General features: G+C 40.6%; 1 protein-coding gene across 1 annotated transcript in view; it reads right to left on the reverse strand.

Annotated features, from left to right (window-relative positions):
- Nucleotides 1–1,600: 1,600 nt before the first annotated feature.
- Nucleotides 1,601–25,624, reverse strand: part of LOC107044634 (metabotropic glutamate receptor-like) — a 119,298-nt gene continuing 95,274 nt past the window's right edge. The window contains exon 4 of the mRNA XM_015266582.1: nt 1,601–2,804. Within this exon, the coding sequence (XP_015122068.1) occupies nt 2,650–2,804 (155 nt within the window). The 3' untranslated portion in view covers nt 1,601–2,649. The remainder of the gene's footprint in view (nt 2,805–25,624) is intronic.

Here is a 25,624-nt window from a genome sequence, read left to right on the forward strand (position 1 = left end):
AAATTTTCAGTACAAATTCGCAATCTTCCTTAGTGTCGGAGATATCTCGGATAAACTTGGAATGGTGGGGGCACTGTACATTGTGAATTCAATCCAACCTTCCCCTCATGCACCCGGTCCCAGACAACGATCCTCTTATGTAAAGTCTTTTCTCCATCGGCAAAACACCATGTCCCCAAATCGACTTGAGCCAAGCCCACAATCAATCAGAAAAATCCACTTGAATTAAGTAATTGTCCACTATTCGGAACAGTCGAAATTTCGGCGTGAATCACTCCTTTCGTCCGTTAGATTCAAGCCTATTCTTTGGTTTGATTCGAACCGATTTTTCGACTTTATTCAAAGCGATTTTTCGGCTTTACAAGTTTCTACTTGAAATAAACCACTTGTCGACCTACATCAGACCCGGAATCCGGATTGGTTTAGTCCGAGTCACTCGGCTTGAATCAAAGTTGAAAATCGACTGGAATCAAGCCGACTTCGACTTGAATCAGTACTTTCTTTTTTTGGTCTTGCATTAAAACCTGTGGAGGCTTCAAAATACTATTGCTCACGATTGGGAGCGGGAAGAGGGAGATTTTCTAATTCATAATGATTCATGAAGGGGGTCGAGGAGGTTGCTGAGCTGAGAATATATTTCAATTTATACCCAATTTCAGTAAAAATCACTAAGAATTAAATGTTTTTTCTCTGATTTTTACTGGAAACTCCGGCCGAAAACGTAAAATTGCACGATAATTCATTAGGATTTTTTGCTTCATGAATCTTAGTACGACTGTTCTGAAATTCAGAGATTTTTACTGGACTCAGCTACTTTTTCCTCTGTGTGACCAGCCAAATAGGGATAAAGGTAGTGGAAAACTACCTTATGTTATTCATAGAGGAAAAAAATCCTGGTTTCGAGAATGACATTTCTGAAATCGAGAAACTGGTTACTCTGGGTCAGTGCAAAAAACCCTTGAATTCAGTGCCAAAAGAATTTGCTCCAAAATTTAGTTTCAGTGCGAAAAGTCCTCAAGTTTAGAACCGCTGGACGTTGAAATCAACAATTTTGGTATTTTGAAATTCAGAACCATTCAGATACATGCACTTACCTTTACATATTCGAAAGAAAATAAATATAGAACGTACGATAATTCATTTTTCTGAGTAAAAAGTTCTCTGAATTTTGCTTTGTATTCATTTTTGCTTATTGTTTCAATTGCCCCCATCGTTTCACTTGGTCCCATTCAACCTTGGCTAATTCATAATTGAATGAGTTTGGAACGGACTCTAAAATTTACGCTTATTTGTTATACATACGGGTCATAACAGCGGATCTCCCAAGTTCGTACATTTTTTTTTGTGATTTGAAAGTATGAAATTTAATTGGAACAGAAGAATGTAAGTCAATTTTACGCTTCTCTGATCGAAATGATTGGAGATACGTTGGTCTATTTCGAAAAAATTGAAAAAGATTATGTCGATGATTTTTCCAATACTGAGCATGAATAAAGCATTTTTTAAAAATAAGTCATTTTACTTTTGTAAATTACTGTTCTCGGTAGTTACGTGACTCCATTTCTAATGTATTTGGATAAGTTTATTTATCGAGCTGTATTCAGTGAGGAGTACATTTCTACAAACTTTTTTGAATGAAAGCAAAGATACCCAAAGAAAAAAATTGTTTATATTTTAGAGTAAGATACTATCGGTGGTTTTACCATGTTATTTACGAATTCTTGAGAACAATAGGTTCCTCCACACTGGTCGTTGATCAGTGGAGTCAACGACAGTGAGCAAAAATTTGTCAGATCCTCCTGAGGACCTCAATTGCAAACCCAAACCATAGCCATAAATATCTCCATAAAAACCAATTAAACTATAAAAACCAATTAAACCCGCATTCTTGTTTGAAAATATGTCTTGAAAATTTTTTCTCCTTCCGTAAAACAAATAATAATAATTATGCGAATAGGCCGCATACGAATCGACCGACTCCATTGCGATTATGAAATAATTTCTCCTGCTTTATCATAAATTTTCGTCGACATTATGAACAGCCATGTGAGAAATTTAAAAACCCTTTAGGTCGTGTGCGAGTGCAGGCTATGTATTTTTCATTTGTATATGTAATCTTCCAATGTGTCTCTTCATCTTCCAATGTGTTATTTCTTTTTTTCATTACTTAGAATGACAACGTGTTACAATGATCAACGATAACAATCAAGCAACGACGACAATGACAAATGAATGGCTCGCGAATGGGCAAAAGAGTGACGAACGAAGACTATAGATACACGAGGGGATACGTAGAAGCCTTTTTTACAGTCTCTAATAATACAATTGCTCCTGCTTGACAATTATCTCATTTTTTTAGTATCTTGACAGTCCATTCTTTCAGAATTTTGATACCGTATTCTCCATTTGTTTTCTGTCAATTTCTCATGATTTTTAAAGCACTTTTTCTAGTTCTTTGAATCAGTTACTAGAGGCCACCAACTATGCTCATTATTTCCATATTATTATTTTAATTATATATTCTCCTCCCCGTTTTCTCTATCTTTTGGTTTCAGAGTTTGTGCAGCCGTGCACCACTTCCAAAATGAGAAAAGGATGTGGGCACATCTCATCGTCAATTGGATCACTGATTTTCTCTTCTGAATAGTTCTAGACAGCCGCAACCTCATCATTCATCTCGTCATTCGTCTGATTTAATGTGTTGGATGCTATTGAAATCTCGGTGACACCAGCGGACGTCTGTACAACTGCTCTCAGAGCTCGACTTAATGGTACATGTTCACTGCTCATTTCACGACCACCATCTGAAAATACATCAAATGAAAAATCAGAATCATATTCAATTTCTTTTTGAATTTGAAGTTATTTATTAACTTTTTGACCCGAAGGGAGAAATGTTATTGTAATGAACCCAAAAATCGATTGTGGAAATTTCATGATTTCTCCACGTTTCATGATCCCTAGGAACTATCATGACATTTTTCAGAGACCGGTCTGTATGTGTATGCGTGTGTGTGTGTGTTTATTTGTTTATGTATGTGTGCTTTTTTCCCCTTCCGAGGTCTTGGGGCGAAATGTACCTAACCGCACGATAGTGGACAGTAATATGGCGGTTACTGTCACACCCTGTGTGGGGCCCTCACCCGATAAAACCACTTGACTCAGGAAATTCGCGAGGGAGGTCTCAGCTATTTGCTCTTTCTCGTTGTTTAAGCCTATTGTACGTCCCCCTGTCCTACTAAGACGTTATGTGAGGGTGAGAGGTTTCAACAGGTTTTGCATTTATTCTCCAGTTTTGCGCTTGCGCTCCTCATTTCTAAGCTCCTTCATGACTTGGACCACGAAGTTGCTCGTTGTGTCCCAGGCTGCCTGCGCTGACAGCAAAACATCCTTCACGTTCCCAGGTAAGACCCGCCTTCCGTGGGTGCAGTCTCCCAGGTACTCCGGATCTCGCTGGAGCGTGGGCATGTGAAAAACACGTATCCCGCGTCCTCATCCACTCCTATGCAAGTCGGGCACTTCGGGCAATCCTCATGTTTGAATTTATGAAGATAGGCCCGGATGCACCCATGTCCCGACAGCATCTTTGTGAGATAATAATTGACTTCTTCATGGTCGCGATTCAGCCACTCTTATAGATAAGAGTACATAAGTAATACCGATTCTGGCGCAAACTTTTAGCGGAGACCTGGTCGTTGGGGCTCAGTAGGGGGGTCAGATGAAAGTGGGTGGATGGATGGTTGATTAATTCGTGGATCCGCGGTTTTAATTCGCGGTTTGATTCGCGGGTCAATTAATTTGATTCGCGGTTTTTTCGGTCAAATGGGGCTCTATTAATGACTTGTCAATCCAACCCCCGCGAGGGAGTGGGTGAAATGGTTGATTACTTTGCAGGTCACCATGTAATTCGCGGTCCGATCCGCGGGTCATGGTTTATTTCGTGAGTTAATGAATTTAATTGGTGGTTTTTTCTATCAAATCGACGTCCTGGTCAATCCACCTGCGCGAGGGGGTAGGTGAAAGGGTTACGTAATTCACCGGTCTCATTTTATTAGCGGATTGATTCGCGAGTTAATCAATTAATTCGCGGTTTTGGGGATCTATCCTCGACTTAGCCAATGCACTCTCACGATTCACGAGTCAATTAGCGCTTTTGATCTACTGGTTAATTAATGTGTGATTGAGCCCCCTCCCTCCAGGACTGACTAATTAATGAGTGATTGGGCCCCCCCAGGAAACTGACAGAATCCTTAAAAAATGTATGAAATTGTGCATGTAATTGTGGTACGAGGATTTTTCGAAACATCATCTGTTGCAACACTGATGACGGTAGGAAATGAATCACAAGAGCGTGCCGTTTACCTGAGAAGACCCGTGTACTCACAAACCCAAGTTTATTGTACTTGGAGGGAAGGATACTGAGGTTTCTGAAAATGATTATGAATTTTTTCCTTAACTCGCCCCCCCCCCCAGGTTAACCAGCTGAAATGTGAATTACTCTAAAATATTGCATTATGAATGAAATTGTTGTATTACATTTTGGAGAGAGTGCTGTCTTGACAAGTTGCTATTCACAAAGCAGGGCCAGAATTCCCAACATCTGTTCGACAGACTGGAGCAAACTCTGTGGTACCTTAACGCACCACAAGAATCAAATGTTAGTCAGTTTTTTCGTCCAACTGTGGTGTATCAACAAACATTTCGAACTTCCTGTATATTGAGGAAATATCAACGAATTTTGCTCAATGTAACACATGCCAATGAAGCAACTAAAATACACTGAAAATTTCAAGATGTTGCTTTTCCAAGAATAAAATGTTGCCATTTTGTTGATAATTTTCAGACCACTTGGAATTTTCCCATCAGTCACATGATTCTTTTTCAACCAATCACGCGGAAATTTCCAAAGCTTTTGAGCGTAGACACACCCACATATGCGTCTATATAAACAAGAAATGTGTTGGTTGTTTATCAGTTGTTTAGTGTCTCTCTATCATGAACACTATGGATCCCAACACATACCGAAGACTATTGAGGTCATTGGAGGATGCATATCAAATAGTGAGAACGACTAGAAAACCCAGGGAAATTCAGCAATGGCTTTACCACATCAGAGGACATTCAAGGAAATCAATGGATTTTTGTGGAGAAGTACGAGTCATAGTGAGAAAAGACGTTCAACTCATATGTTGGGACGGTTAAAAAAGTTCCATACCCGATTTAGAGACTCGGAAGCGATTGGAGGAGGTTTATGGGGTAATTTAACTGATATAGTCCGATGGGAAGACTTGCAGAGTGTTTTTGAGGGTCGTATGATGACTGGTGTAATCATTAAGGCCCGGGTGTAATAATTTTTTCCCCCTTGAGCGATTTAACGCCATCATGTTTGGCGGTTGCATTAGGAATTAAAAAATCCCTAGTTGCGCCGTCGGTAACTGCGCGATTGACTAATAATGGTAATCGAACAGGTCCNGAATAAAAAATATTCCTGAATGGTCAATAATTATGTTCTTGATTTCATCCCTCCCGAGGTATTTTCACCCCCTTGCAAAAAACATAAAAACGATTTGAAGCTTTACCAAATTCTAGAAAGGGGGGGAGCTCATGGTGAATATTAGGCAATTTTTAACAATGAGACAGGAACATAATTTAGAGAGATTCCTGGGGGGCTATTTGGAAGGAAATGAGACATACAATATATTTATATATATTTCACTACTTTGATCTTTATTACATAAATAGTTTCCTTCAATACATCAATCATAATCGGTTCGTAAACCCTAAATCGGAAAGTTCAATTGGAAGTGTCTAGGTATATTTGAAAAAGATGAAATTGTTTTCAATTTTCGCCTAAGAAATCTTGCTTCCGGTAATAAGAACTCCACCCAATTCGCAGCCAAGCTCCGCCCATCGTTCTGTGGGTCGGGAATTGAAGCATAAGGGATACATGGCTCAGGCTCCCACTGAGGCCACCAATAGGCGACGTTCCTCACCATATTGAAACGTCGATGCCACCGAAATTAAATTATCGGTGAACGTTTTAGCAACCTGCAATATGAATGAATAAAATTACTACATAAAAAAAAACGAAGAGGAAGGGATTCGAACAAGATTGATTGCGATCATAACTTCAGAGAGTAGAGAGTTATATAAGCTCATAAGCTTATGGCAGTGGAAAAGAGTAGTGCAATAACACTTATTCTGTTGTCTGTATTTTTTGGATCGTTCTTGATTTGTTTCTATCTATTTGATTTCTCTCATTTTTGTTTATCGTGATCCTTCATTTTGTTTTCCACTACTCCATAATTGTTCTCATTACCTTCGCGATTGCGTCCATAAATTTACAAATTCGTCATTTTTCGGGTTGTACATTTTCTATACCTNAAGAGTAGTGCAATAACACTTATTCTGTTGTCTGTATTTTTTGGATCGTTCTTGATTTGTTTCTATCTATTTGATTTCTCTCATTTTTGTTTATCGTGATCCTTCATTTTGTTTTCCACTACTCCATAATTGTTCTCATTACCTTCGCGATTGCGTCCATAAATTTACAAATTCGTCATTTTTTGGTTTGTACATTTTCTATACCTTTATTATTATTATTATCATTATTATTATTATTTTCTTCTTACTCTCTTCCATTATGATCGCAATCGTCAACGAATTTGTAACGTTATGGCGCAATCTCGGAGTACATTATGGCTATATATAAACATCGAAAATTTTGCATAAAGCCGATAATTTCGTTGGTATAACGGATTGGGATAAAATATCTGGCGTTTGCACTACGACCCGTTTATTACATTTTCATGAATTCCTGAGTTCTTCATATGATGACAATTGATTTCTTGGGAGCATTCAATAAGTTCTACGTCATGATATCCAACAGCAATAATTTTGTCATTGCCACTATTATAATAACTTCTGAATTGTCGAAAGGGACTGACTGATAGACGTATTGACAACGCACGCAACAATCGTGCACTCATATTTCTTCATGGCTTCATTGTCCGCCCCCTTATAATTATTTTTCGCCCCCGTGAGCGCAAAGTACACATTTCTCTCCTGCTTCTTGAGAGGGAAATTTCACTTTCCGCCTACGCCGAGGCAAAAAATACCATTCTAACTACTGGAGATAAAAAAAAGGACCCTTACTCACGTGCTTACCATGTTCGCCTTCGGCTCGGTTGGTAATTTCGCACCTAGGCACGACTCCTTCATTTTATCTCCGTAAGTTACAAATATATTATACTTTTCAGACAGTTCATTTTTGCTTTCTCATGCTGAATTCGATTGAGTTCTCAACAGGTTTTTTTTATCCACCTATTTTATTGAAGCCATGATTATATTTTTCCTTCATATTATTATTTATACTCGAATTGCTGTAGGTGGAGCTTTCCAAATTGACGACCCTGGGTTCATATAAGCTTTCACTTCTTGTAAAGGGGGGGACTTGCCTATTGACTTTTAAAATAGCTCCTGGTGGATATTTATCACAGCAATCTTTACCTGTTGCTCATGGTTTGCATACAACACTCTGGCTTTTTACAGTGGAACTATGAACTGTCCTGAACCCAGGGATTATGAGACTTTTGGCAACAATGTGTCTCATAAATGCATTTTTTATTCCATTTTATTGCCTTTTTCAGAGCGTGTTCCACCGTCATTCTTTAATGAATTCAGCTTGCAATTTATACTTTGAGTTTCATTATCAATCTAACCAGAGTGTTAGTGCGGATTTTATCATGGGTGCAATGTGCATCTATCAGTCTCGTCAATTTGACTGGCATTATTATTGCTACAACGGATGTATCGGTGGCTAAATTTCATCTTCTTTTTACGATATAAGAAACTAGTCAACTTTATGGACAGATAAGTGCTAAAAAATTACTGTAGCTATCGCTCCAATCGGTCAAGATACGCGATTGTTTCATTTTCAAGAACTTCAGGCAAATTTGGGATTGTAATGCTACATTTATCCTCTAATATTGGAAAATGATCGAGATTACGATATGTGTACATTTCATATAAATGGAAGCGCATAATTTGTGATGTTTCATAAGTAATCTGTGATGGATCGAGACCATGTAACAAACTCACTGCAATTGCAATAGCAAATACTCCACAATCTATGCTATTTGTCTGTTGTTGTACGCGTGGAAAGATTACTGGCTTCTCTTCGAATTGATAAAATGGAAGCAAACGTCTCAGATAAGGTAAGAAAGGGTCAACACTTGGGCGCTGGCCGTTGACCCAGTATGTATCATAAATATATAGTTGTCGTGTATCGTAATGAGCACACACCCAATGACCTGGTCGATACAAAATTTGAATGTGTTTACAGTTCGGATCTATCGGTCGTATTGTTGACAACTTGCGATATAATAGAGGCGATTGATATGTATACAATTGATTGGTGGCTTCCATCATCATGTTTCCAAATACGTCCATGTGACTAACTTCTAATTCGCCTTCTTCATCATCAAATATCGCTCCCAAATCTTTGTCACTGAGGTTATTGAAGACGAATTCATTAGGATCGACATCATTGACTACGTCTACGTTGTTAAACACAGGAACATCACTAGAAATAACTGTTGATTCCAATCTACTGGATGCATTCTCACAAGGAATTATTGAGTTACCCCTTTCTATTAATTGATTGTCAGTAGGGTCTTTGGATCGAATGTTATCGCGCAATGGCATAGACCTGGCATGTCGACTGTCGACTATTTCAGGGACCATAAACTTGTTATAGAATTGTTTGAGTTTAGGTACCATATGTTGTGACCAGAATTTTTCCTGTGTGTAGTCAGTTGTCAGAGCCACTTCATCCATGTTTGTTGCTAATACAAATCTGCATGCTTTTCGTTTTGTAATCGCAAGACTGCCAATAATCTGATAATACAAAGGACTATTTGGATTCAAAGCTGAAACTATTGACTCTTCGTAGTTGAATATTTGCTTGAGCGATTTCAAAAGTTTCAAATCATTGGATGCTTCTTCAATTGTCTTATCACGAAGATTGTAGGGACAATGAACAATTAGGATTGCGTCATTGCCCAACAAACCATCTGGTTGCGCTGCAAGAGAAGGGATTTCATCATCAATTATGATTCCACATTCTTTTAATCCACTGTATTGTTGTTTTATTCGATTTTTGCATTTGCGCTCGTAGTTCTTAGTAGCCGCCACGGTCACGGGTGGATACAGAATACTCTTAACCGTTTTGGCTGTTGGTGTGGTCTTCTTCAAGCGACAGATTTGTGAAAAATGATTAGCCAGGAGCAATTTTTTCCTTAGCAGATATTTATTTCCTTCATTTCCTCGCGTTTCTTCTTCTTTCTTGTCTCGATTCGCTTGCCATTGATGCAAGGTGTCCTTGTGCTGTTTCTCCGCCTCTTGATATTGTTGTGGAGACATATCTGGTTTTGCCGGATGTAAACCGTAATCAGATGATTCCCTCATATTTTCGGTTTCACCTGATGCTAAGTCGGGGAACTTCTTAGTCTTTTTGTACTTCCTGATATATATGTTCTTCGTTTGCCTCCGTGCTTCCATTTCGATGAGTTCCAAAGGGGGAATTACGCCTGTTTTTCTGTGATATGTGCTGGCGACATTTTGGTGATCGAATTGTATAACAGCCATTGCAGTACGAGCGTTATAAAGGCCTCTTTGCTGAACATTGACGTCTTTTTCGTAAATGTATTTAGCCAATACAGAATTAAAAGCCTCAGCTAAATTTGACGTTTCTCCCACCAATAGATGGGAGGCATTATCACTCCATTTTTGCATTACTGATTGCAGCTGCTGCAAGATACCACATTCTTCAAGTAGAGGAATCCAATTACGCTCATTGAGCCTACTTTCTCCATTTCAAAAATATTGAGCACAATTCGTGTGGTTTCCAAAAATATGATACATCAAATTCATAAGATCTTTGTGCAAGTTGGGTATCTTTTCCTCATCACGTATTTCCTGCCTTTTCCAATACCTGGAAGCACTGATGATGTCCCTGTCAATTCGGGCAATACTCTCATAAAGAAGTTTCTTCAACTCCTGCAACTCCACAGATCGTCCTGGTTTGATACTCCTGATAATGGCTATAATTTCTCGGTTTCTACAACGTTGTAAATGTAATCGGCATTTACATTTCTCCACGCAAGTATGATCTGCGTAAGGATTGGCTTCAAGAACCTTATTATAGGAGTTGCTATCACCGTCTCCTATCAGATGTGAGTATATCAAATTATGCTTATCGATACTTGTCTTGAATTCTTCTACAATCACAGTGCTTTCAACGCCCAGGATACTCTTGTCTTTTGGATAGTTGGCCCAGCATTTGTGATCTGGAATTGCTTTTCCTGCATTCTCAGCGACTCTGCACATATAACAGTAACGATTCTTGACACCTGCAAATATTACTCTCTTGGTCCGTGCCCCGATCCCTACAGCCATTCCAGACTCTGAGCGACCTCCTTCATTATATGATCGGACAGGCCAAGTCCCATCGGATATCATTCGACCTGTGGGGNATACTTGTCTTGAATTCTTCTACAATCACAGTGCTTTCAACGCCCAGGATACTCTTGTCTTTTGGATAGTTGGCCCACCATTTGTGATCTGGAATTGCTTTTCCTGCATTCTCAGCGACTCTGCATATATAACAGTAACGATTCTTGACACCTGCAAATATTACTCTCTTGGTCCGTGCCCCGATCCCTACAGCCATTCCAGACTCTGAGCGACCTCCTTTATTATATGATCGGACAGGCCAAGTCCCATCTGATATCATTCGACCTGTGGGAATACCATTGATAACAGAATTCATCTCCATAGCTATACGGCATTCTTCACGAGCATTCTGTTTCATATGTTCTTCCGCGATCTCTATGAAGTTCTCATTCATTTCTTCACTCAATTGTTTATACATTTTCTTGTTCAGATAATGGAGGCTCATATTAGCTGTGAACTCTTCCAAGCCAGCTTGTCCTTTGCCTATTGCAGCAATTCCAAGGACAGCACATCGATTCACATCGAGGGAATTCTCGTCCTCCACTTCTGACCAAATGTGTTCTCGTCGATTGCACATGGTGCACTTGAACACAAATTTTGTTTTCAACCCATGAAGGACTTCTTCAATGAGCACTAGGTCATTGATGGTACATCCTATTTCCGGTCTATGAATACCGTTGATGAAGAGCTTTTGAAGCTGCCTGAAGATATGGGTGAATTTGACGATGCTGCGTGATTCCGCATCAAATTCTGATGCTTTTTTTTTTGGTTTCTTGGATTGAGTATTTTTGTGAGGCTCACTTGGTCCATTTTCTCCCTGAAGTGGATAATCGTTCCGTTCTGTTTCCTCATTATCCATCTGATGGTTCACTTCATCCTCTTCGTTGTCTGAATATTCATCATCTGTATCCTCTGATAAATGATTTATTTGAGTATCAGGATGCTCTTCAGCGGAAACGATTTCATCATCTAGAAAATTAACATCATCAGCATTATTTGCTTTGGGAAAGTTATTGGTTCTACCATGACGATCACTATGCTTCAAGTGCTTTCTGTCATTGTCGTGTGGGCTGCATCTTCTAGAAGCATTTCATCTTCGATTGAATCGTCGAGCCAATCATCATCTATGAAATCATTCATCCATTCATCGTTACTAAAATCATCATCATCGTTATTATCATTTCCCTGCTCTTCAGTTATCTCTGTAGAATGGGCAATACGATTAGGAGATTGTTACCTTGGTGAGTATGCCGAAATGTTTAATCCTTGGGATTTCTGAGGTATGGTATCTTCCATATTTATGAGCAGGTTTTCTTCAGTTATACCTTCTTCTCGGGCCCACACACCATCGGAGTTAGTACTGTTGGATTGCTGACTCCTACTTTCATTATGAGACTGAGAATGGGACGCTGTTGTAATCAGTGTATAGTCATGATCGTTTAAACCATCATTCATTTTTGGTAACANAGCACTACCTTCATCCACGCAGCTGACGGGGTTGGATTCAGTCAGAGGCATGTTCCAGAGCGAAGGTGTGTATAAGCGACGAATTATAGAGCCGTTTGATGAAACTGATGAATTACGGCTCAGTTGTTGATTCGGCTGAACGAATGTTGGTGGGCCGTTCGAACAATGATCTCCAATTTCGTGTGATGAATCATCCAGAATGAGAGGAATAGTCCAAAGCCCCGGCGTATACGAACCACGAATTAGGGAATCAGTTGATGAAACTGAGGAATTAGAAGCAGTAGAAAGCACTGCTTGTTCATTCCTACTCGTTTCACTCAATAAATGATGGCGTGACCTATTACAATTATTATCACCTGAATTGTTCATACTTACCTGCCCCTGAGTTGCCATGCGCCCCACTGGTGGATTGGCAACATTGTCGTGGGCTGGGTCTGCCTGAGAAATATTCGCAGACATCTTTGCAACCGCTTTGCTCCTAGTTGATAATCCAAAATTAGGGAGGCCTCAGTCAATGGATGAAATGAACAGATGCAGAATCCGCACATTTCCTATAGTATTTCCTGAAGTATTTACTATAGTATAGTATTTTATAGGAAACTAGCCACCCTTCGCGTACGCCTCGCCAAAGACTCGAGAAATTTATCGAATTTTCCACAACATTTGAAAAAACCTGCGAACTTTCGACGAAACGGCGAAAATATCAAGGATATATATTGTAATAATAGAAATGAGAATAATTTGTCTAATACTCATGCTTGTAGTTCTTGTAGTTTGGGCTCTGCGCTGATATATCTGTCGCCTTGAAAATGGCTTTTCCTTTATATATAGCATATTGTAGGAAATTCTCGAATTCCTATTGGGAACTGATAGATGGGCGTATGAATCTGGTGGGGAGAAAAAGAATCATTTTGACGTGGATACGTCTATGGTTTCGTGTTGGGGGGTCACTCGGCGAAAAAATGCTTATGCAGCCACGCCATCTATCGGCGATACTTACGAGCATAAATTGAGTTTTCCTTACTATTTAGCGGAATTGACTTTCTTAGTTGCAGCGCGAATTTTTTTATTGGCAAAATTGAGTTTGCAAATTTACAGCGAATGTGAGTTTTCAATGGATTTGAGACTTGAAAGTTCTCAAGTATCCTTGAGAAGCGGGTTAACAATCACTAGTCCAAATCGCGATTTACCTGCACTGTGCTAAACCGTGGAGAGGTGCGAGGAAGTTCTTTCGAACTATGCGGTTACCCAGTGAACTTACACCTCTCGATGATTTGCCTCGGGTCTAGCCTCAAGATGGTCAAGCGGTGTGCTCATAGGAAGTTCACCTCTCTGGAACTCTCTCGAAGGTTCAACTGACCTTGAAGTCCGTGATTCCTCCGTAGATCTCCTGAGATCCATTGATTTTCAGCTTCTCCATTCTCCTTTCTTGGCTTTTCTTTCTCTGCTCCTCAGCTTCTCGGCCTCTCTGCTTCTGGTTGTTCCCTCGTCGCTTTCTGGATCGAAAGTGAGCGCTGTGGGGCAGCCCACCGCTTTATATACCCCCCAACAACCGAAAACTCCAACATTGTGGAACGTTTTGCTACGCAAATAGGTTGTGCGCATGTGCAGAGAACGATCTCGATATTCCGTGGGCTCTGATTGGCGGGTTTCAATTCCAGGGAGCGTCAGCGCCATCTACAGATATCGCCACGAGTGAAAAATTATCGCCCTGTACAAACAAGTGGCTCCCTCGCATAGTCAATCATCAAAGTAGATTCCTACTTATCCAACAGAGCGAAGGAATAGAAAGCATTCTTAATCAACTAAGTCTTTTTAGAGCAATTTCTCATAGTACAAAGTGATTAGAAAATTCTAATTTTCGGTCCATAGACGTATCCACGTTAAATCTGACGGCTGTATCAAGGAAGCCGATTAGGTTTCTTTAAAGATATCAACCGTCTCGGCTCAATGGGACTGAAATAGAAACTAAGCCGTCTTCAAAAGTCAAAAACTCGAGATTGGCAGAGTGAAATTTAACAAATTATAAATCATTGTCAGATTAGTTTTTTTGTAGCTTCCAAATGAGATAAATTTCATTCAAGTCGTATCAAAATGAAATTCACCCCATCAACTTATATGTAAAGTACTATCTCTAAACCGTAAGCTCCGCCCATCCACCAGCTCCCAATAGCAAATCATGTAGAAAATCCTATCCTTTTTTTTTCTTACGCGTCAGTTATCATAATTGAATCTTTAGGGGGGACTGACCATCAGGTGATCCGGAATTTTTGACTTTTTTCAAAATACCAAACGCGCATTCAAATTTCTTTCAAACCTGCAACGAATTATTTAACATCTGTAGTTCACGATCGAATTTTTATTTAATTTTTTTAATCATTTTTCTTTCCGACTACCATAACGGTTTTATAGGCTGCCCATTCATCTGCCTTGCCTCTCTCACTTCTCTCTTCTGATTTTTATCTGCGTTACCATGGGCCGTCTTAGTGTTAACTGTACCCCATTGGGGCTAGGACTGCAAGGGAAACCATGGAAAACTCCAGTCGTATAGCCAGCCGATAATGCAGGGATTCCACGGTGTCCTTTGGTCACACTGACTCAACATTGAGAAATGCCGCCGGTGAATTTAGAGCCTTTTTGGCAATGTCAACTGCCTACTTTTCAAACTTACGCTATAGGGTAAACTGCCCAGTAGATGGACGCCTAAGAAAACCGTCCAGTAGATGGATGTTTGTTTTTTTAACAATTGAAAAAAAAATTGATCGAAAAAAAATCGTCACTCAGAGGTTAAGAATCACAACAGTTAGTGAAAATTCAAAGCAACAATTCACATTTCAGTATTTTTTTGCGTAATTTCCTATTCAAAAGTAGCTCGTCCATCTATAGGGCAGTGTCCATCTACTGGGTAGCTTACCCTACCCCTCTTTTCATAGATTGAAAAATGTTCTTTATGAGTTACTCAAGAAATGAAGCCTAGGTGGAATGTACCTTCTGTAGGGGAAAGGAGTTCTTCATGAGTTTGAAGAGTAGACAGTTGCGACAGCGGAAATGCTCCGATTTCACGTATGGCATTTTCCAATGTTGGACCGCTCTGCGACTTCCAAGGCTGTGATTCAACTTCGAATGAGCTGGTAAATATTCTTTATGAATTGCAGAAGATGTCATGCACAGGTGAAATGCATCAATCAAGTTGAATCACACCGTTGGAGTCCCCAGAGCTCCAAACTTGTGCAATGCTACAGCTGTATGTAACCAAAAAGATAAGAATTCTCACTTACTTTTTTTTCGGGCCAGGTTTACGCCTTGCCACTGATAAGTGTAATTTCGCTTTATCTTTGTCGTTTCCCTTCTGGTTACGCTTTTTGTTCCCCATGATCACTGAATTTCAGAATAAATTTCACTTCACTCGCAAATAAAACCGGGATTCGAGGTGAAAATGCGTTTGTTGATTTGCAAATTGCAATCACCTTACGCCATAGATTATGGTGATTAGATGTCTTCACGCATCTAAATCCCATATGTAAAGGGGGTGCTAGTGTATCAATCCGTGACTTCCTCTGGAGAGGAGGGATTGATACCAACGCGCAGCCCTCCAAATTTCCGCCATTGGTCACATCATTATCGGTATCACGGTGAAAATGGCTGGTAAGTACTTGTTGACAATAGTGTATTTTTCGTGCTTTGTAGTGTTAATATAGTGTCAAAGTAATTAAATTCTATAGTGAAATAATGTGTTAAATACAGTGAAAATGAAAAAGTGTTGTAAGTATTGAAGATTCTGAGCATTGATAGGCAAAATCGGTGTGCAAAACAAATGAGGTTATTAGTGCAAAATAATATGAGTGACAACCTACACCCGTCAGTGTTTTGTGGTTCATTCTTGTATAAAGTGGTTATATTGAGATAAATGAGATTTTGTAGTGAAAACATAAGCATTACAACATTGGTTTGCTGTGTCTAATCGCCTTTCTTTTGTTTTTCAGACGAACACCAGCAGGACCAGCCAGGAGAACGGGGAGAGAATGACGCCAATGTCCAGCCAGCCGTCCTCAACCCCGCACTTGTGGCAGCCATGGAGGACTGGCTTCGACGAAATCAGCGCAATGTAAATATCTATTGACATATTATTTTTAATGAATAGTTTGAAAAAAATTCCTGGCGATTGTGAGTTTGCAGTGCATGGCGAAGCCGAGGGTCACAAACATAATCGCCAAAAACGTTGTTTTCGGGGGAGTACCGAACAGTAGTTTTTGTTATTCAGTCAGTAGACAGTGTTTTACGACTGTAAAACATTGCCTTGTGAACTGAGTACCAAAAATACAAGAATGCAATTTTCTCACTAGAGGCATTTATTTTTCAGTTTGGGCAGCCGATTCTGCAAGTGGATGAGGAGGGAGAGGGAGTTCTTCTAGAGGAAGGACGTGGGCACCAAGCTGTCAATCCTCCCCTCCCAGCGGACATCCCTCATCCTCAAGCTGGGAGGGAGGGTAATGAGGACCTCCAGAGGATGATCCTCGAGGAGCTCAGGTTGGCTCGTCAGGCTAGGGAGAGAAGGGGAAGAGGAAGGCGTGGCAGGGGACGCAGTCGTGGCGGAAGGGGATGGCGCGGTGGGAGGGGCGGAAGAGGCGGCAGAGGCAGCTGCCCACGTGGTTGGGTAGAATTTTAATTTGAAAAACAAGAAAATAAAAAAATTTCCAACCAATCCTGCGTTGTATTTTCCTACCAAATTCCCTTTTTGCTTCCGAATGAAAGCCTTGTGACCGGTAATTTTTACGATCTTCTAATTTTGCGTGGAAATAAAGTAGAATGTCATTAAACGGGGAGATTTTTTTTTTTAATTTGTATGTGTGTGCAGACTTTTCGGAATTTTTTTAAATATTTTTACAAAAAGACAAGTAACGTTGCAGCTATAAATCTGAAATTTTGTCACATAATTGCGATCATTTTGGAGCAGCTCAATTTGGCGCAGTTTGAGCACTATAGGTAAAGTAGTTTTTGAGATACAGTAATTTCTCAAAAATAGTTTTTCCTCAATATTTCAAAAACTACGTGACCTAATCGAATTTTTTTGACGTCTAAGTATTCATTGTGATAATATCTATCAAATCAAGTCATAATATCCCTACGAAACTATGGGCAATTTGATAATAATTGGCATTTTTCATTGTTATGATAAAAATGATGTACGCACGATAACTCCCGAAAATATCGAGATAGGAGATTGCAATGTAGTGAGATAGTAGCTCTTATCATATTCCAGGGTGAGTTCGTGAGTACGCGAAATGGAACAGGTGGTTTAGAAGATATTCAACTTTTAGTGAAAAACTTGTTTGTTCCATATCTCTTAAAATACTGGTCCGATTTCTTTTTTTTTCTAAATACTTGTCTTCCTGCCATCTATCGAGATGAATCTAAATATGAAGAACCGTCCATACAAAGTTTCCGAGATATTCACGTTTTTCTATTTTTTTGATCTCATTATAAATTCGAATGAACCCCATAAAATTTTGACTACTTGTCAGTATTATCGGCTCTCACTTCTGTACAAAATGTTGGGTCGATCGATTCAGTACATCATGGCATAGAGCCGTTTATCTAAAAATCGTTTTTCAATAGTAAACAATTCTATTGGATTTCTCTTCAACTTTCTATTAGTTTTTGGCCGACTCTGTTGAAATGTTCAATAGAAAATGTTGTATACAAAGAGCCAATAGAATTGGATTTTTCTATACAGCTTATTCTATTGAGATTTTTGAAATAGAATTTCCGCGGCTCAAGTTTTCCATTTTTTTATTAATTTTTTTTTGATGAAGAAAATGAAACAAAAACATTTATAAAATATGAGCCGAGCAACTTCTATAGAAAACATCTCAATAGAATAAGTTGTATAGAAAAATTCAATTCTATTAATTTTTTATATAAAACATTTTCTATTGAAAATTTCAATAGAGTCGGCCAACAACTGAGAGAAAGTTCAATTGATATCCAATCGAATTGTTTTGCGAATTTGCTAGATTTTTGTATGAAATTTCTTCATACGTAATCGAATCGCAATGAAAATGAATATTTGAATGAGGGCGCCATACAATAGCACCCGCAGAGCCCCAAACTATTTACAGTCCTGAGAAAAATTCTCCGAGTTGGAAGTGGCGCCATCTCACAGATCCCAGTGGCCCTAACGATACTCGGTATTGACAGGCCATCGGTTCATGCACGCATCCCGGATTTGTGGCCGTATTATTCGGGTAATTGCGGTGAAAAAATATTCATACGGCGTGTAATTGTGGTTCACAAGTAGGTCATTAGGTGTGATTGCGGTGCAGTGCTCATAGGATTTATAATTGTTACTTTTTTTACACGCGTCATTCGACCACCATTTTGGTGTTGTGAACGTATCGAATAGGGACTATCTAGTGAAATTTGTTTATTAAATAATTATCATTTTATCATGACTTTTACCCCCCTCAGACCGAATTAACTACTTATCGGCGGTCATAATCTATTATTTTATTCACGAATCAAAGTGTTTAGTGTATTATTACACCCACAATTTCGGGACGCGTAAACAACATTTTCCCCTAGAAATTTTAGGGTGGGGTCCCTAGAAAAATGGGGGAAAAATTATTACACCCGGGCCTTAAGATGAAAAATCCAGATATACCCAACTTTTTGGATGATGTGAGACGGATGCTTTGTATACGTTTAAAAAATACATTGAAACGGGAAGGAAGTTTGAAAGTGAATGTATATTTAACATATAAATATGAAATTAGTAGAGATCAACATCTCATTGAAGAAGAGAAATATTTTAACACAAAAGATGAAATAATTCTTGATGCAACTGATAATAGACAATGGTTCGAGGAGCACATTAAAGAAAAACTTCTAGTAAAAGCGGATGAGTTTCAGAAAAAAGACTCCGAATGGAAATTAGTTGATGTGATTAACTTAGAAGTGAAAATGAATAAATATAATCCATTGCGAGGAGGATCTAGCTTGTAACGAGATTTTCTCGTTACGGTAAACTGTTTTACCAACACGAAAACCAATGAGTCAAGAATGGTTAGAGTGAGGGACAGAGAGGAGAGCGACATCTAACTCCAGCTGAAGAAGCTGAGCGAGAGATGAGAGTGACATCGAACGGCGGTTCAAGTGAACTGCNGCGCGTGAGGTGAATAGACCAATCAAATAATGCCAAGAGGCGTGGTTTGGGTGAAACCATGCTTCTGAACATTATAGAGAGGCTGTCGATACCCTGTCGCCTTATCTAGAAACTCGCCCAGCTGTGTTTGGGGGAAACGGGGCAACGGACTGGCATTCCAACTGGGCGATTCTAGAGGCGCTATCGACTTAGACTAGGGACCAACGGCTAGGTGAGAGGACTAGCGCCCCCTCGATTGCCGTCAAGCTGATTGGTGGTGGTGGGGTAACGGATGACCCACCGCCGCTGAGATGTTTAGACTAGGGGGAGAAGGCCCGAGTAGATTTCGGGACAGTCGGTGACAGGCACTGGAGTCGAGCGGATGTAAATCGTCCGGTCCTCGACGACGGTTGTAAGTGGCATTAGTCCATTATGGATTATGGGGGTCCGTTTTGAGGACAAGGTCCGGAACAGCGAGAGAATGGGACGCTTCGGCGTCCGGAACAGAAGGATCGGATTACTTTGAGGACGTGGAGTGTTTTAATTCCATGTTCTCAGGGATCCATCACTTCGGATGAAAGAAGTGATGTTGGCGTGGATCCGTGGGCCGAGAGTTAGAGCGACTCCTGGAGGCCCAATCGCACGTACTTCCACGTCGAGTACTCTGGGTGTTGGCCCGCGATGATAGTGCTTTTACCGAGCATTGAGGTTGAGTTGGGGTGGGCACAGGTGGGTGGGAACAAGTCTCCGTATACCTGTGTCGCATGTGCCTCTGAGTGTTCGGTGCTCCGAGGAGTGAGAAGGATTCGCAAGTGATGGTCGACTTCTCCAGAGTTGAGCCACTCTGGAGAGGAAAGGAATACGTCAGAGGAATAGAAACATCCTCGGCGAAAGATACAGGGAGGGATAGCTCCTGGAAGATACGCTTAATCGAAGTCTCTCGGCTGAAAAGACGAGGATCGATCGAGTGAAATACTCCTAGTATGGTGAACCTTGCCCACTCTACCGTTTTACGCTGATGCTGGCTCGGCATTGTTAGCCCCGCCACGAAAAGTCCTCAGGGTAGACGAGTTATCCTCTGAGACCGGTTTGCCGTTGGATTTTTCGCGAAAATTCAGCTGGCGCCCGACTTAATTGAGCGATAGAGGAAATGCCCAAAGTAGTTTGGGATATTTGCTGGTGGAACACCGGAAAAAATCCTTTACAAGCTTCATTGAAGTACCTGAATGGATTAAAAAGAAACACGCAGTTGTGAACGTACAAAATAAGGATGATTCGTACTGCTTCCAGTGGTCGATCATGGCAGCCCGTTGGAATGTTCCAGACAAACAACGGTCGACTTCATATCCTCCTTTCAGCACAATAATTGAAAGTTTCGGTATGTTCAACTACCCCATGGCATTGAAAGATATTGCGAAGTTCGAGAAGATGAATGAATTATCGATTAAATTATATGGAATTGATAGTGATGAAGAATCGGATAAAAAATGGATTGTGCCATTGTATTTGAGAAAAAATCATACCACCACACTGCAAGAGGAAGGAAAAATAATTCACCTTCTCATAATTGCAAAAGATGAGAATCTCGATGATGATGATGATGAACGAGGGAGAATCCATCACTCCACATGGATCTCGAATTTAACTCGCTTAGTCGTTGCATAAATTTCAAAAGTTCAACATAAAACACTTATATGTGATAAGTGTTTATGTCACTTTTTTAAGAAAGGAGCGTACACCAATCATCGGGTTGATTGTGTACTGACCAACAAGTGTCGAATGATTTATCCTTATGGTGCTGAAAGAAATTTGAAATTTTAAAAAGCAAAAATCAGCTGAGTGTTCCATATGTTGTATATGCAGATACTGAGTGTTTATTGGAAAAAGTGCCCAATGACAATGACCAAAACACTAAAATATACCAAAATCATGTACCATTCAGTGTTGCATTTTATGTGAAATGTAGCTATGATGATTCAAAATCGGAACTGCTTTTTTATCGTGGGAAATACTGCATACAGTGTATAAAACTTGATGCTGAACTAGAGCAAAATGAACCAATGAACATGACTGTGGCAATGGAGCAGGCATATAATGCTGCTAAAAATTGTCATATCTGTGGTAAAGCATTCACCGGAAAAGCAGTGAAACATCGGGACCATTGTCACTTCACAGGCAAATATCGAGGTGCTGCCCACCCAGGCTGTAACCTAAATTACAAGGAATCGTGCGTAATACCAGCGGTTTTCCATAATTGATCAGATTATGATTCACATTTTTTTATTAAATCTCTAGTGCAATAATTCCAAGGCTCAGTAACGTTATTCCCAATTAATAAAGAGAAATACATTTCGTTTACAAAAGCAGTGGATTCATCAAGAATCCATTTGAGATTGATTAACTCATTTCGTTTTATGGCCAGCAGTATCGATTAATTGGCTTCATACTTAACGGATAGAGAAAAATAATCACAGCCAGTCATTACCCTCCATGGGAGAAATTAAATGACCGTCAATTACCTCGGAAGGAAGATTTCTATTCTCAACTAAATGACGAGCACATATCAGACCAAGATTACAGCCATGCATCTAATGTATGGAGAAATTTTGGTATCAATACACTCGGTGAATACGCAGATTTATATTTGAAAACCGATGTATTGTTATTGGCCGACATTTTCGAGAATTTTCAAGAAAATTGTTTTACCTCATACAAATTGGATCCTCTTCATTATTACACTGCACCAGGCCTGGCTTTTGATGCAATGTTGAGAATCACTGGAGTTCAATTGGAATTTGTTGAGGGGACAATTCAAATCACGCACTTCATTATTATGTTTTACCGATCGCACGGTTGAATTAATCTTGTAATTGATGTCGACGTGAGGCGCTTCGCGCTTACTCTCTTTTGAGCCATGAAATTGTTTACAATGGAAATTTTTAACGATATTTGTGTTATCCGTAAATATACTAAACTTCACATGATTATTACCACTTTCAACGTGTTTTCGATTATTTTAATTTGCCCTGCTAACAGGTTATGGACCCAGTTATTAGAATTCAAAAGGAAAAACTGATTAGTTGGTTTTTGGAGGTCAAGTGGTGGTAGGCACGTGTGTGTTCAAATTTAAAAAATGTCTCAAGCGTCATTTAAAATTGAGCCGTTGAAACGTGAAAATTATGAGACATGGGCGATTATGGTGCAGGCACTCATGAGGAAGAACAACACCTGGAGTCATGTTACGGGCGAGGCAACAAAGCCGGAGCTGAAGGAAAATGACGCGGGATCGATTGCTGCAGCGGTTGCCTGGGAAAAGAAAGAGAGTGATGCCTGTTTGGACTTGATTATAGCTATTGGGCCAGGAGAGCTACCGGTGATTCAAGGTATAAAAACAGCGAAGGGAGTATGGGAGAAATTAAAGTCCGAATTTGACTCCGAAAGCACTGTCAAAAACGGAGTCATGTTGCGACGAGTCACCGCTACGAGGTTGACTGAAAAAGATGATGTAAGGAACTATGTGGTAGAGTTCGTGGAGACGATCAAGAAGATGCAGGCAATGAATATTGCTGTGCCACCTGAAATGTCTACAATATTGATGTTGCTGAGTCTTACACCAAGTTTTTACAATTTTCGCTGTATTTGTGAGTTCACGAATGACATTCCCACTCCTGAGGTTTTGAAAATGAAAATTCTGGAGGAGTGTGATGTTCGTGAGTCGAGGAAGAAGGGAGGTGAGTCAACTGAGGCGATGTTGGCATTCAAAAATCGAAGGTCGTTCAAATTTGCTCGGGATGGAGATCAACGTGGCCATAGGAACAAAGAAGATTCTGAGAAGAAGAGGTTCAAATGTTCTAAATGCCACAAACCGCGGCACAATGCGAAAGATTATCCAGACAAACGTCGCGGCAAAGGCAGAAGTCAGCTGACTGAGACGACGGCAAAGGTCACGAGTGGAGATTCCATTGACGCGTATGCTGTGAGCGACATTTTGGATGATGTGGCGCTTGGAGCAATGCAGAAGTCAAGCAGCGGGCGTTGGTGTCTCGACAGTGGCTATACATCACATATGTACAACACGGAGGAGTGTTTCGTGGAGAAACCGTTGACGTTTACTGGGAGGAAGCTATTTTTGGCGAGCGATGCGACGGCGGGTATGAGCGCAAAAGGCACGGCTGGCATCGTGGTAACAAACGGTCATTCTGACAGGTCAGTACAACTCCATGATACATTGCTCGTACCAAGTCTCAGAACTAACTCGATGTCCGTTGCAAGAATCGTAGATCATGGAAATAGAGTAGTGTTTACGGAAGATCAAGCTGTTGTCAAGGACGGAAGGATTGGAAATGTCAAGCTGCTGGCAAAGCGTGCTGGAAACCTTTACTATGTAGAGGAGGGCACGACGCAGTTGTGTATGGCCGGCGCAGCGAGGACCATGACATCCTTGGAGACATCGCACCGACGACTTGGCCATCTGAACGCAAATGGTTTTCTGGAAGCTATCAAGAAAGGTATGGTGGCTGGGGTGCAGGTTGAAGGACGAGAATTGAGTCCATGTGACACGTGTCTGCGTGGTAAAATGACTGTATTGCCTTTTTCAAAAAAGTCAAATCGCTGCACTGATTTTCTACAAATCGTGGATTCATACGTATGGGGACCAACGAAAGCTGAGTCACTGCGACGAGCTCGATATTTTCTGACTTTTATCGATGATTGCAGCAGATGGTGTGAGATTGTGTTTTTGAGGCAAAAGAGCGATGTATTCCAAGTATTCAAGGATTACAAGGTCAAGGCTGAGCTTCAGACAGGGAAGAAGTTGAAGTGTTTGTTGTCAGATAATGGACGAGAGTACTGCAATAGCAGCTTTGATGAGTATTTGAAGGCGAACGGCATCGTCAGAAGATTAACAGTCACCACAGCAGAATGGCGTAGCTGAGCGAAAGAATCGCACACTGAATGATATGGCTCGTTGTCTGATGCTGCAGTCAGGCCTGAATGTTGGATTTTGGGCAGAGGCAATTGCTACAGCGAATTACATTCGAAATCGCTGTCCGACTTCTAGTCTGGAGGGGCACACACCTTTTGAAGTTTGGAAAAATGAAATTCCAGATTTAAGTCATTTGAGGATTTTCGGAGCTACGGCGTACGTGCTGAACAAGGATCCAGGAAAGGGAAAGCTCGAGGCATGTTCGCGCCGTGGGAATTTGGTAGGATACTCTGAAGAGGTGAAGGGCTATCGAGTCTGGGTACCAGAATGTCACAAAGTTGTGGTTGCCAGAGACATTCAGTTCGTCGAGGATGAGATAACCAAAGTCTCGTGGAAGAAGAAGGATGAGAGTGGTCATTAGAAGAAGCCAGAGGAGGACGATCCGTTCGTGGTAGTTGGTGGGACGTCGTCATAGGAGACAGTTGCTGAGGAGTTTTCGAAGGAACTGAAAGTTCAGGGTGCTACGTTGCAGAGGAGCGCGACTGGAAGGGGTGGTGTTGGTGAGCAACAGTCAACAATTCCCGGACAGCGGACCCCTAGACGGCCAAAAGTTGAATATCTCGTGAGAGCACCTGGCAGACCATCTTTTGTGCGATCTGGAGGTCGTGGATGACCTCGATAAATGTTTCAAACAAGATCTATTTCTGAACTTAGAAATGAAGAGAACCTGTTGGAGGAAGAACAGGTTAAAGATGATATTTTTGATCGTCCAGGGAGAGACATATTCTACTATGCACAGGAGGAAGGGTTCATCGATTTCCATGAGCATCGCAGAAATTTCGGTGAAGGATGCAATGAGTGGTAGAGAATCAGCTGAATAGTTTAGAGCTATCACTGAGGAGATTCGTGTATTTATAAAAAACGATACCTGGAGGCTGGTAGAACGATCGCGCGGACGTTCGGTCGTGAGCTGCAAGATAGTACTTAGAAATAAATTGAAACCTGATGGCACGTTGGATTGACGTAAAGCACGTGTTGTCGCAAGGGGATTCACGCAGCGACCAGGTATTGACTTCATTGACACTTTCGCGCCTGCAGCTCGGTTGGACTCTGTAAGGCTGTTATAAGGATGGCATTGGCAGTGCAGAGAGGACTGGTTGTGTATCAGTTGGACATCATAGCTGCCTATTTGAACGGATTTCTGAACGAGGAGATTTATATGGAACAGCTAGACTATTTACAGGAGGCACTTGAGAGATCGGCAAAGGAGAGAGTCAAGAGAAAAATAAAGGCATTGAAAATATTAAATCAATTAGAACGTGATAATCAAGTTTGTTTGTTACAGGAAGCGTTGTATGGTCTTCGACAGGCGGGTCGACAATGGCATGAGAAACTAGATCAGGTGTTGATTGGTTTGGTCTTGAGGGCAGCATCGAACGACACTTGTTTTTACTACTCTGTCAATGAGAATGAGTTCACGGTTGTTGTCGTGTATGTGGATGACATACTTTATACGTCGAGTGATCCCCGTCGACTGCAGTCCATAGCTGGACGCCTGTCTAGGGAGTTAGAGGTGA

The sequence above is a fragment of the Diachasma alloeum genome, unplaced genomic scaffold, assembly GCF_001412515.2.
Source record: "Diachasma alloeum isolate Michigan unplaced genomic scaffold, Dall2.0 Dall_scaffold_00772, whole genome shotgun sequence".
Taxonomy (NCBI): domain Eukaryota; kingdom Metazoa; phylum Arthropoda; class Insecta; order Hymenoptera; family Braconidae; genus Diachasma; species Diachasma alloeum.